At 42.5% G+C, this 13,853-nt stretch overlaps 1 protein-coding gene across 1 annotated transcript in view; it reads left to right on the forward strand.

The window, feature by feature from the left end:
• The window catches only part of LOC114599337 (complement receptor type 1-like), a 100,966-nt gene that overhangs the window by 84,461 nt on the left and 2,652 nt on the right, over window positions 1-13,853 (forward strand). Inside the window, exons 28-46 of the mRNA XM_077928130.1 lie at window positions 325-507; window positions 1,009-1,191; window positions 1,303-1,485; window positions 1,668-1,853; window positions 2,318-2,524; window positions 2,695-2,877; window positions 3,229-3,411; window positions 3,523-3,705; window positions 3,888-4,073; window positions 4,538-4,744; window positions 4,915-5,097; window positions 5,449-5,631; window positions 5,743-5,925; window positions 6,108-6,293; window positions 6,755-6,961; window positions 8,671-8,853; window positions 9,583-9,762; window positions 10,461-10,490; window positions 13,630-13,711. Coding sequence (XP_077784256.1) covers window positions 325-507; window positions 1,009-1,191; window positions 1,303-1,485; window positions 1,668-1,853; window positions 2,318-2,524; window positions 2,695-2,877; window positions 3,229-3,411; window positions 3,523-3,705; window positions 3,888-4,073; window positions 4,538-4,744; window positions 4,915-5,097; window positions 5,449-5,631; window positions 5,743-5,925; window positions 6,108-6,293; window positions 6,755-6,961; window positions 8,671-8,853; window positions 9,583-9,762; window positions 10,461-10,490; window positions 13,630-13,711 — 3,301 coding nt within the window. The remainder of the gene's footprint in view (window positions 1-324; window positions 508-1,008; window positions 1,192-1,302; window positions 1,486-1,667; window positions 1,854-2,317; window positions 2,525-2,694; window positions 2,878-3,228; window positions 3,412-3,522; window positions 3,706-3,887; window positions 4,074-4,537; window positions 4,745-4,914; window positions 5,098-5,448; window positions 5,632-5,742; window positions 5,926-6,107; window positions 6,294-6,754; window positions 6,962-8,670; window positions 8,854-9,582; window positions 9,763-10,460; window positions 10,491-13,629; window positions 13,712-13,853) is intronic.

The raw sequence follows: 13,853 nt of genomic DNA on the forward strand, positions 1-13,853 counted from the left end.
CTGTTCACTGGCACTGGTGGCCTTTTTCACAGGGCACAGTACATGCTGCCTTAAAGGCAATAGTTCACACGAGTTCACACAATGGTGCCCTTTTAAAACAATGTCAGCACCTCTGAACCAGGAATACTTTCTCTGAACCTGGATCTCTGTGGACCTTTAATGGCTGATAGGAAGAGCTTCTGTATCATGTGACTTGGAAGAATCTAGCGTACCAGCTTAGCTCATTCCTATCTGCACATAGGAAGCAATTGTGATTCCTTGCGGTAAATGTTTTATTTATTTATTTTTACTTTTTTCTATCTACCGCTTTTGCTCTATTGTCAGAAACTCGGTGCCAGCCACCTGCAAAGATTGAAAATGGGAATCACAGCCACCATGAATTATCAGTGTTTACCAGTGGAATGTCTGTGAATTACACATGTGAGCCTGGCTACTTTCTTACTGGAAGGGCAAATGTTCACTGTACAGCATCTGGTACATGGTCTTCCTCTGCTCCTCAGTGCAAAAGTAAGATTCTTGGTCATAAGTTTTATTGGGATGGCTCTAGGAGTGAAGGCTACAAAATTTAGAACTGGTGTTCACTCATGATTCCTCCTTTCTACATTGAAAACCATTGATACAGACACATTCTTTTAGTAATGCTGCCTCAAACTGGAAGCACATATTTTGGAACTTTATCACACAGAGTTTTGTTTTGCATAGGATTATGGAGAGTGTGAGCTGTCTGTTAGGAAAGTGTCCTTATAAAGAACCTCTGGACCAGAAATACTCGTTCTGAACCTGGATCTACATGGCAGACATGGGTTGGAACAATAGCCCATAATAGTAGTAGAAGAGGGCTGGTACTCCTGTGATCTCAAACCATGATTAATGGGAAAATAGGTAGCTTGTGCTAGCTACAAAAACTAGTATCTACTATAGTGAAGGTGTTGTAATCCTCGGATCAGGAATTGGGAGGGTTTCTACTTGCTTTGAGATAAGCTTGATGCTCATATAGTTTTGCTTTAGAATTGCAGTGTCCCCCTCCTCTGCCTATTCCAAATGGTGATCACAATGGCCACGGAGAAGCTCATTTTGCTACAGGAAGATACGTCAATTACACCTGTGACCGTGGCTACCTGTTACGTGGCAAGGCTTCCAGTCAGTGTACAGCCTCTGGAGCTTGGAGTCAACCTTTACCCCAGTGTGAAGGTCGGTATTTCCCTGCCTATCCCTGTTGGCTAAAAACACAGAGCAAGTGATACTTGGGAATTCTCAGTTAGCATCATTATATCGACTTCTGGTTTTCTTTTCTTTTTGCAGTAATGCGTTGTCCACCGCCACCAAGCATTGCGCATGGAAAGAATATAGGAGAAGACCTCACCTATGGGAGTTCTGTAATATACATTTGTGATGCCGGTTATTCCCTCGAAGGAGAGTACCTGGTTACCTGTATTTTAGAAGGCTCCAACTCTGTGAACTGGACTAAACTTCCAAAATGCAAAGGTTATTTTCATTCAGTTGTACAACCACTGTCCCTGGTCCATAGAAGTGCACATGACTCTATACAATTTTGTAGCCCTTGTAATTAATGCACGTCTGCCTAAAGCACAGTTGTCCTGGCTTAGGTCTTACAGATATAAGTAAAAGCTCTGATGATAGTTCTGCATTGAAACATTTCTCCACAGGGTGCCCTGCACCTCAAGCGATTGCCAATGGGGAACGTGACTCTGAAAGTCTGGAAGATTTTCCTTATGGCTCCTCTGTGACGTATCGTTGTGACCCTGACTACTTTCTTACTGGAGCTGCGACAATACACTGTCTGTCTTCTGGAACATGGGATCAATCTGTTCCTCACTGTAAAAGCAGACAACGTAGGTGGCAATATATTTAGCTTTTCCAGATGAATAACACTGCTACTATTAAAATATAATAAAATGATTATAAAAAGAGATAAAGCACTTTAAATGATAAAACAAGTAAAACCATTTGATACGGAGCAGAACAGCTCTAATTCAGTAAAAAAGGTGTTATGGGACCCACAAAATAAAATATTTTTAACTGTCAAAAGGTAAAGAAGTGGATTTTCAGCATGTGGCGAAAGCTATACATAAAAGATACTAAGCAAACATTTGTGGGGAGAGGGTGCCACAGTTTCTCTCTAGCCATGCTCAAACCCCTCCTCCCAATATTGTCACAATTACTTGCCCCCACATCTATTTGTAATGGAAATGAGAAAACAAGTGTATTGAATTTGGTCATTTGAGATACTATCTGCATATAGGAAACTATTATGATTCCTTGAGTTGAAGAATCTTTCTTATTTATTTTCTGCTAGATTCCACTTCTATTCCTCTGTCCGAGATTCAGTGCCAGCAACCCACAAAAATCCAAAATGGGGATCACAGCCACCAGGAATTGTCAGTGTTTACCAGTGGAATGTCTGTGAATTACACATGTGAGCCTGGCTACTCTCTACGTGGAGAGGCAACAATTTATTGCACCCCATCTGGCAAATGGTCTGCCCCTGCTCCTCACTGCAAAAGTAGGTTTCTGGATTGCAATACACGAGACATAGGGTGGCACAGTATTCTGTACAAGCCGATGGAGAAGAGATCCAAACTGTATACATGTAGAAAACATGAAGTACACAAAGAGGATGGGAGAATAACTTTGAATGGTCTTGACATTGTAAGTACACTCTTTTCCTTTCAGAAATTCAATGCCGGCCACCCCCAAGTATCCAAAATGGGATTCACAGCAATGAGGGATCATCAGTGTTCACCAATGGAATGTTTGTGAAATACACCTGTGAGCCTGGCTACTCACTTACTGGAGAGGGAACTATTTATTGCACAACCTCTGGCACATGGAGTGCTCCTGCCCCGCATTGTGAAGGTGTGTGTCTTGCTCATAGGCGTTAGTGGCTTTTTTTCAGCTGGGACATAACATGCTACCAGAGAGTAGCACACAATGGTGCCCTTATAAAGAACCTCTGGACCAGAAATACTCGTTCTGAACCTGGATTTACATGGCAGACATGGGTTGGAACAATAGTCCATAATAGTAGTAGAAGAGGGCTGGTACTCCTGTGATCTCAAACCATGATTAATGGGAAAATAGGTAGCTTGTGCTAGCTACAAAAACTAGTATCTACTATAGTGAAGGTGTTGTAATCCTCGGATCAGGAATTGGGAGGGTTTCTACTTGCTTTGAGATAAGCTTGATGCTCATATAGTTTTGCTTTAGAATTGCAGTGTCCCCCTCCTCTGCCTATTCCAAATGGTGATCACAATGGCCACGGAGAAGCTCATTTTGCTACAGGAAGATACGTCAATTACACCTGTGACCGTGGCTACCTGTTACGTGGCAAGGCTTCCAGTCAGTGTACAGCCTCTGGAGCTTGGAGTCAACCTTTACCCCAGTGTGAAGGTCGGTATTTCCCTGCCTATCCCTGTTGGCTAAAAACACAGAGCAAGTGATACTTGGGAATTCTCAGTTAGCATCATTATATCGACTTCTGGTTTTCTTTTCTTTTTGCAGTAATGCGTTGTCCACCGCCACCAAGCATTGCGCATGGAAAGAATATAGGAGAAGACCTCACCTATGGGAGTTCTGTAATATACATTTGTGATGCCGGTTATTCCCTCGAAGGAGAGTACCTGGTTACCTGTATTTTAGAAGGCTCCAACTCTGTGAACTGGACTAAACTTCCAAAATGCAAAGGTTATTTTCATTCAGTTGTACAACCACTGTCCCTGGTCCATAGAAGTGCACATGACTCTATACAATTTTGTAGCCCTTGTAATTAATGCACGTCTGCCTAAAGCGCAGTTGTCCTGGCTTAGGTCTTACAGATATAAGTAAATGCTCTGATGATAGTTCTGCATTGAAACATTTCTCCACAGGGTGCCCTGCACCTCAAGCGATTGCCAATGGGGAACGTGACTCTGAAAGTCTGGAAGATTTTCCTTATGGCTCCTCTGTGACGTATCGTTGTGACCCTGACTACTTTCTTACTGGAGCTGCGACAATACACTGTCTGTCTTCTGGAACATGGGATCAGTCTGTTCCTCACTGTAAAAGCAGACAACGTAGGTGGCAATATATTTAGCTTTTCCAGATGAATAACACTGCTACTATTAAAATATAATAAAATGATTATAAAAAGAGATAAAGCACTTTAAATGATAAAACAAGTAAAACCATTTGATACGGAGCAGAACAGCTCTAATTCAGTAAAAAAGGTGTTATGGGACCCACAAAATAAAATATTTTTAACTGTCAAAAGGTAAAGAAGTGGATTTTCAGCATGTGGCGAAAGCTATACATAAAAGATACTAAGCAAACATTTGTGGGGAGAGGGTGCCACAGTTTCTCTCTAGCCATGCTCAAACCCCTCCTCCCAATATTGTCACAATTACTTGCCCCCACATCTATTTGTAATGGAAATGAGAAAACAAGTGTATTGAATTTGGTCATTTGAGATACTATCTGCATATAGGAAACTATTATGATTCCTTGAGTTGAAGAATCTTTCTTATTTATTTTCTGCTAGATTCCACTTCTATTCCTCTGTCCGAGATTCAGTGCCAGCAACCCACAAAAATCCAAAATGGGGATCACAGCCACCAGGAATTGTCAGTGTTTACCAGTGGAATGTCTGTGAATTACACATGTGAGCCTGGCTACTCTCTACGTGGAGAGGCAACAATTTATTGCACCCCATCTGGCAAATGGTCTGCCCCTGCTCCTCACTGCAAAAGTAGGTTTCTGGATTGCAATACACGAGACATAGGGTGGCACAGTATTCTGTACAAGCCGATGGAGAAGAGATCCAAACTGTATACATGTAGAAAACATGAAGTACACAAAGAGGATGGGAGAATAACTTTGAATGGTCTTGACATTGTAAGTACACTCTTTTCCTTTCAGAAATTCAATGCCGGCCACCCCCAAGTATCCAAAATGGGATTCACAGCAATGAGGGATCATCAGTGTTCACCAATGGAATGTTTGTGAAATACACCTGTGAGCCTGGCTACTCACTTACTGGAGAGGGAACTATTTATTGCACAACCTCTGGCACATGGAGTGCTCCTGCCCCGCATTGTGAAGGTGTGTGTCTTGCTCATAGGCGTTAGTGGCTTTTTTTCAGCTGGGACATAACATGCTACCAGAGAGTAGCACACAATGGTGCCCTTATAAAGAACCTCTGGACCAGAAATACTCGTTCTGAACCTGGATTTACATGGCAGACATGGGTTGGAACAATAGTCCATAATAGTAGTAGAAGAGGGCTGGTACTCCTGTGATCTCAAACCATGATTAATGGGAAAATAGGTAGCTTGTGCTAGCTACAAAAACTAGTATCTACTATAGTGAAGGTGTTGTAATCCTCGGATCAGGAATTGGGAGGGTTTCTACTTGCTTTGAGATAAGCTTGATGCTCATATAGTTTTGCTTTAGAATTGCAGTGTCCCCCTCCTCTGCCTATTCCAAATGGTGATCACAATGGCCACGGAGAAGCTCATTTTGCTACAGGAAGATACGTCAATTACACCTGTGACCGTGGCTACCTGTTACGTGGCAAGGCTTCCAGTCAGTGTACAGCCTCTGGAGCTTGGAGTCAACCTTTACCCCAGTGTGAAGGTCGGTATTTCCCTGCCTATCCCTGTTGGCTAAAAACACAGAGCAAGTGATACTTGGGAATTCTCAGTTAGCATCATTATATCGACTTCTGGTTTTCTTTTCTTTTTGCAGTAATGCGTTGTCCACCGCCACCAAGCATTGCGCATGGAAAGAATATAGGAGAAGACCTCACCTATGGGAGTTCTGTAATATACATTTGTGATGCCGGTTATTCCCTCGAAGGAGAGTATCTGGTTACCTGTATTTTAGAAGGCTCCAGCTCTGTGAACTGGACTAAACTTCCAAAATGCAAAGGTTATTTTCATTCAGTTGTACAACCACTGTCCCTGGTCCATAGATGTGCACATGACTCTGTACAATTTTGTAGCCCTTGTAGTTAATGCACGTCTGCCTAAAGCGCAGTTGTCCTGGCTTAGGTCTTACAGATCTAAGTAAAAGCTCTGATGATAGTTCTGCATTGAAACATTTCTCCACAGGGTGCCCTGCACCTCAAGTGATTGCCAATGGGGAACGTGACTCTGAAAGTCTGGAAGATTTTCCTTATGGCTCCTCTGTGACGTATCGTTGTGACCCTGACTACTTTCTTACTGGAGCTGCGACAATACACTGTCTGTCTTCTGGAACATGGGATCAGTCTGTTCCTCACTGTAAAAGCAGACAACGTAGGTGGCAATATATTTAGCTTTTCCAGATGAATAACACTGCTACTATTAAAATATAATAAAATAATAAAAAGAAATAAAGCACTTAAAATGATAAAACATGTAAAACCATTTGATATGGAGCAGAACAGCTCTAATTCAGTAAAAAAGGTGTTATGGGACCCACAAAATAAAATATTTTTAACTGTCAAAAGGTAAAGAAGTGCATTTTCAGCATGTGGCGAAAGCTATACATTAAAGATATTAAGCAAACATTTGTGGGGAGAGGGTGCCGCAGTTTCTCTCTATCCATGCTCAAACCCCTCCTCCCAATATTGTCACAATTACTTGCCCCCACATCTATTTGTAATGGAAATGAGAAAAAAAGTGTACTGGATTAGGTCATTTGAGATACTATCTGCATATAGGAAACTATTATGATTCCTTGAGTTGAAGAATCTTTCTTATTTATTTTCTGCTAGATTCCACTTCTATTCCTCTGTCCGAGATTCAGTGCCAGCAACCCACAAAAATCCAAAATGGGGATCACAGCCACCAGGAATTGTCAGTGTTTACCAGTGGAATGTCTGTGAATTACACATGTGAGCCTGGCTACTCTCTACGTGGAGAGGCAACAATTTATTGCACCCCATCTGGCAAATGGTCTGCCCCTGCTCCTCACTGCAAAAGTAGGTTTCTGGATATCAGGATCTTTCAGAATGGTTCAAAGAGTGTAGGCATCTAAATTTTGTTTCAATCTTTACGCATTATTGTTCCCCTCTTCATTGGAAAATTTTGGATTCTGACACATTCTTACATTAATGCTTCCTGAAACTGGAAGGACATATTTTGGAACTGTATCACACAGAGTTTTGTTTTGCATAGGATAACTGTGGGTGTGAGCTGTCCGTTAGGAAAGAGAAAGCCAGATTGGCAAGTGGTGAAAGCAAGTGCTTGCTTTATCAGTGGAAGTCCTGTCAAGACCAGTGTGTTGGACAATGCCTCCACAAGAGTTCAGCCAGATTAGCAAATGATTTAATGCCCTTCTGAAAATGTTTATGGGTCCTGGGACAATTTATGCAATGGCAGGGGTGCCTGTGACTGAAACCCTAAATTCCTAAGTCAACACTCGGAACATATTATTGAGTGTACTGCAGTGGGTGCTGGTACTAAATTAAAGCATGTTTAATTTAAGCATAATTTAATTTAATTAAAGCAACAGCTATCCTTCTGATTTTTCAGGCCTATTATGTTAGGCTGCTCCACTTAATTATTTATTAAAAGTATAAAAATAATTACTAGTACAGCTATTGAATACACAAGAAAAGGAAAACTTTTAAAGGGCTCAAACAGAACTACTGCACAATTTAAAGACTGGACTTCTTACTTAGATACTATATTCTGAAAGTTATTTTATTATGTATATTACCAACCAAAGAGTTTATTGTATTAACCAAAGGCCATAAGAATTTCACTGCAATTTGCCAAACAGCAAACCATAACATACAGCATACAACAATTACATAATGCAGGGCATCAAGGATTTCAAGGAAGGTAGTAAGAGTTCATGCCTAGCTTAACTTCTGTTAGACCTCTGAATCCCCAGTGCAACTTATTGCAATATTGTCTAGCTCTCGCTCTCTAAATCTTTCTTGAACCCAGAGCATAAGGTATCACTTTATCTGTCACAAATCTGTTAGCATCACACAAAAGAAAGTGAACCATTTTTGCCATAGTAAACCTACTTCCAGGAATTCCAGCAAGAGTTTCAGTAATTGGTCTCTTGGATCCCTGTACAAAAGGCAGATTAACAAGTAATGTGTGATGCCTTCCACCTGTGCTTGGCCACAGACTGTCATCATATGGAACCCTGTTTTAGTGCTCCCCCCAAGACCACCATGGGCATCACATTTTTAAGGCAGCAGGCATGAGTTTGGGCAAATAACATGCTCTGAAATGTTCCATTCATTTTCCAAAATGAGAACCATGGCAAGAATTTGGTGTTATGTACTGAAGTTATCACCCTGGGCCAGCAGGTGGATACTGTAGATAGTTTTCACTCAGGTCCACATATGCAAATAAGGGATTGAAAGTGACGTTCAGTGATTGGATAGTTACAGAAAGCTGTAATGGTTGTGTTGTAGTGGAGCTCTATATAAGCAGGCTGGCTGAACCCTTCAGTTCAGTTCTGTTCTGGCCTGTGAATAAACAAGAGCTGTTTGAAGAATCGCTGTGTCGTCTGATATGTTCACCCACAACTTAACTTTTGGAATTCTTGATTAAATGTAAATCCTTTCTGGATTCTGTCCAGAAGGTTATGTATAATAGTGTTGGAGATATTTTCTCCCTCACTCACTGACTAGTGCAGAGGAACACGACTTTCTATTTCTCTTTTCAGTGATACAGTGCCCCTCGCCTCCAAATGTCCAGCATGGAAATTACAGTGCACCAGAATCAATACAATATACCAATGGAAAATCTGTAAATTTCAGCTGTCAACCTGGTTATGTACTAATAGGGGAGGCAACACTGAATTGCACAGCATCTGGTGTGTGGAGTCTTCCTGTCCCACACTGTGAAGGTAAGTGTGTGTATAATTCCTCCACAGCCATAAAGGACCCTAGCTGCCACTGCTGGCCAGCAGTATTTATCCAGTTTATCAAACTGTCTTTCTTTTCTGAGGTTCTCTCAGAAAAGCTGCTATTGCAACTCTAATTACAAGAACAAGCCTGATGAGCGTTCCAGGTAGCTACTTCTCCAAATCCCAAATTATTTCCAGATTAAGTTCCTACTTCCAAAATAAGGAGGGTTTGAAATTTGCAGGCCCCAATACTGTAAGACGCACGATCAGTGTTTTGTACTCCAATATGCTTGGACAAGTGAGCCAAGCCATGCACTGTAGAGGAAGAGAAAAAAGGGGTTTCTACAGTTTTTCTAAACTCACAATATACTACAGTGGTACCTCGGTTTACGAACTTAATCTGTTCCGGAAGTCGATTCTTAAACAGAAACCATTCTTAAACTGAAGCGTACTTTCCCACTGAGGCCTCCTGTCGCCGGTGCCCTTCCACCGTTCAGATTCTGTTCTTAGACCGAGGTAAAGTTCGCAAACTGGGACACTACCTCCGGTTTTGCAGTTCGTAAACCAAATCGTTCTTAAACCAGACTGTTCTTAAACTGAGGTACCACTGTATTAAGTTTATCAGTCACAGGAGCAAAAGTAAATTATCAAAAAGTATTTGTAAATTTTAGATAATTCCCATCCTTACCTCTTTCCTGATATGCAATTTTCATTATCTTTGATTTTCAGCAGTAGGCTGCATCCTCCCACAGATTTCTGGTGGCAAGAAGGAGAACTCAGAAATTGTGATTCAGATTGGAGCTAATGTGACCCTGGAATGCGAGGATGGTTACGTCTTGAAAGGCAGTTCTCGTGTTCAGTGTCAGCCTGATTTCACATGGGATCCTCCTGTGCCAGTTTGTAACCAAGGTGAGCAACAGAAAGGATGGGTTTATGTAGATGACGAATTTGCATTTCGTTGAAGTTTGTATTGATGGAAAGATTTGTATTGCCATCCAGCAAGTGAATTTAGAAAATATCAGCAAAAGCTAATGGCTTTATTCCACAATAAAGCCCTGTCTTGATTTCCTCTGTGCACCACAAGTGGCACATACATCAAGAATATACTTCATGTCTGGAGAGAATGGGAGGGCCGGTAGGCCTGAATCCCGTCTGTTCTCCTTTACTGAGCTACTGCACAGTCCACAGCTAAAAAGGCTAGAGGCAAAATGATACCAAGCTGCCAGGGGGGGGGGCAGAAGGATAGTATATTTCCTATAGTATTTCTTACTGATTTGGTAGACTTGTTAAACTTGCCGAAGTCTGATCACGCTTGATCATTAGTGACATAATAATAGTGAAATGGCATATTAAGAGACCATTGATCAATTGACTGGCATATGGACATTTATTTAAGTTTCCTAAGGTGAATATATTTCCTCAGTAATAAAAAAAAACCATGCATTGCTTGACAATTACTAATGCCATTGTTACATCCCCCAACATATTTACTTTAAGTTTTATTTGATAGATAAATCAGTTTCTTAATTATAAAACTATGTGCTTAGAAAGCTTTCACTCAATGTTTCTTGATCAGCTCATTCCTTATGTTTTATTTTGCACTTTAGGTTTTTATATCTCCGTAGCCACAGGCATTGGTAAGTAACTTCCAGAGAATTCCATCTGATTCTTCATAAATGTAGGATGCTACAACTCCACAAAACATATATAGAATGGCTTAAGCCTATTAGTGCCAGTGGTGGCTGATGCTCATTGGGACTGGTAGGGTGAAAGGCAGAGAGGCCAACAGTAGGTGGAGCCAGAGCCAATGAGAGGCTGAACCAACTGAACTGGTTTGTCCCCATCCTCCTCACTACCGAATTCTATGAACATGAAGGAGGAGGAAGCTGATAGCTGCTGCCGCCTCCTGTAAGAAGACTGAGGTTGGTGGGGGCAGTACCCTATTTTCCTTAATGGTCCAGCCTTTGCTAATTTTCTGTCTCATAGTTTAGCACATATTTTCCAGAATCATCTATACTAATAACAAACTCAGGTGCTGCATTGTGACAGCAATGGAGGCAATGCAGGATTACTGAGAAACGAGAAGAGGTGGTAGCAGCATGCTTGGCAAAACACCAAGATAGCAGGTAGAAAAGAAACATTTAGGAGAGTACACTAATATGGGGTGCACTATTACTTACATTTGAGAGATATGGGACAGGGGATTATTGGTTTGTTTTTGTTCTTATTTTCATTATGCAATTTGTGTTTTTAATATTGTAATTTTATGTTGCGAACCACCCTGAGATCTACAGATGAAGGGCGGTATACAATTTTAACAACAACAGCAGCAATGATGATGGACTGGCATCTGAAGCAATGTATTTGGAAGGGGACAACTCCACTTCCACTATCACAGGAATGTTGTGTCCCTATTCCCTCTCATTGTTATATATTACTTCAAATACAAATGTATTAAGTATTTTAAATGTATTTTATTCTACTCTAGCAACAGGCTCAGAGAAGTATTTTATCCTCACAATAACTCAGTGAGGTACTTTAACATGACAGAGTACAGTGGTGCCCCGCAAGACGAACGCCTCGCAAGACGGAAAACCCGCTAGACGAAAGGGTTTTCCGTTTTGTAGGCGCTTCGCAAAACGAATTTCCCTGATCTCAGCGCGTGCAGGCTTCGGCATGCTGGCAACTCTCCGCAAGCAGCGGGAGGCGCTCCCGCTGCTTGCGGAGAGGTCCGCGAAGCCTGTCCAGGACTGCTTTTGAAGGCAGGGGGGGGGGGGAGCAAAGACTTTCACCCCCCGCCCGCCTTCAGAAGAGGGACCTCTTCTGAAGGCGGGCGGGGGGCGAAAGTCTTTGCTCCCCCCTGCCTGCCTTCAAAAGCCATCCGGGACAGCGGAGAAACGCGCTGCCTTTCTCCGCTCTCCCGGGAAGGCAGGCAGGGGGGAGCAAAGACTTTCGCCCCCCGCCCGCCTTCAGAAGAGGTCCAGGACCTCTTCTGAAGGCGGGCGGGGGGCGAAAGTCTTTGCTCCCCCCCACCTGCCTTCAAAAGCCGTCCGGGACAGCGGAGAAACGCACTGCCTTTCTCCGCTCTCCCGGGAAGGCAGGCAGGGGGGAGCAAAGACTTTTGCCCCCCGCCGGCCTTCAAAAGCCGTCCGGGACAGCGGAGAAACGCACTGCCTTTCTCCGCTCTCCCGGGAAGGCAGGCAGGGGGGAGCAAAGACTTTTGCCCCCCGCCGGCCTTCAGAAGAGGTCCAGGACCTCTTCTGAAGGCTGGCGGGGGGCAAAAGTCTTTGTCCCCCCCTGCCTGCCTTCCCAGGGGCTTTTAAATTGCCCCGGACAGGGAGAAGTCCTCCGCTGTCCCGGGCGATTTTAAAATGCTGCCCGCCAGCATTTTAAGATCGCCCCGGACAGCGGAGAAGTCCTCCGCTGTCCCGGGGTTTTTTAAAATGCTGGGGGTGGGAAGAAAAGCCCTTGTCCCCCCCCCCCCAGCCTTCAGAAGAGGTCAGGGGACAGACTGTCCCCGGACCTGGTCTGAAGGCGGTTTCCATAGGAACGCATTAATTGATTTTCAATGCATTCCTATGGGAAACCGTGCATCGCAAGACGAAAAACTCGCAAGACGAAGAGACTTGCGGAACGAATTAATTTCGTCTTGCGAGGCACCACTGTAATTTGACTAAATTTACTCAAACCTGAAGTTCCCTTTTCAAATCCAACCCTCTTAACACCCCATTCCCTACTATGCTGGCTCTCAGATAAGAAATACAGAAGATATGCAAAGATCACCGCCACCATGTCTTACACATTTGAGTACAGTTATAAGAGCTGTTCTAGGTTTCCATTAAAAAAAACAACCTGGAGGAAGCTCAGATGGCCACTTTTATTATACAGCTATTTTGTCAGAAACAGAGTCAAAACATGCCATGACTCAAGAGCAGAAATGTTGCATTGGATTGCTTTATCTCCCTTTCAACCTAATCCTAAACGGTTATATTCAGAATTCTAGGTAAACTAGGATGTCAACTTGTTTAAAAATATGTAATTAAATCTGGAATAAATGAACATTTATCAAAACTCAAAAACATTTTTGTAAATGTCAAAATTTACGAGAGTGCACTCATTCATATTCATAAATCTCATATATAGCTCAGGATTCAAGAAACTGTAATTAGCTCATAAGGTAAAGGGTCCCCTGACCATTAGGTCCAGTTGTGACCGACTCTGGGGTTGCGGTGCTTCATCTTGCTTCTGGGTCATGTGGCCAGCATGACTAAGCCGCTTATGGTGAACCAGAGCAGTGCACGGAAACGCTGTTTACCTTCCCGCCGGAGTAGTACCTATTTATCTACTTGCACTTTGATGTGCTTTCAAACTGCTAGGTTGGCAGGAGCAGGGCCTGAGCAATGGGAGCTCACCCCATCGTGGGGAATTCGAACCGCCAACCTTCTGATCGGCAAGTCCTAGGCTCTGTGGTTTAACCCACAGCGCCACCCGCGTCCTTGGAATTAGCTCATAGCTGTCTTCAAATAAAGGTTGCAGAATTATTGACTATGAAATTAGAAAGATGTTTTGTCATGGATATAAAAATGAAAACCATGCCGATTAATGGGTTAATTTTTAGAATGTTTCTTTTGGATTCTGTATTGTAAATGATTTCTGATGAATTATTGTAGTATTTTTATTAAAGAACTTTTTGTTTGTTTTCCAAAATATTATGGTTTTATAATGTTACTATTAGGAATTACGGGATACAAACATTATTCATTCTTTGGTCAACAGGCTCTCTGGTTGGCGCCTTGCTGCTTTTGGTTATTGCTGGTGTTTTCTGTGTAATTGTAATTGTTTTGAAGCGGAACAAAGCGTAAGGCACATTACTTTATTTTTATGACTTATTTGTATTACTCGGTACTAAGTTACACACATTTGCAGACTGATCTGTGTCCCAACCCCTGCACAAAAGTACAAGCGGTGTCTTTCAGCTCTACGAGGACAAAAGCCATAGC

This window comes from Podarcis muralis, chromosome 5 (assembly GCF_964188315.1).
Source record: "Podarcis muralis chromosome 5, rPodMur119.hap1.1, whole genome shotgun sequence".
Lineage (NCBI taxonomy): Eukaryota > Metazoa > Chordata > Lepidosauria > Squamata > Lacertidae > Podarcis > Podarcis muralis.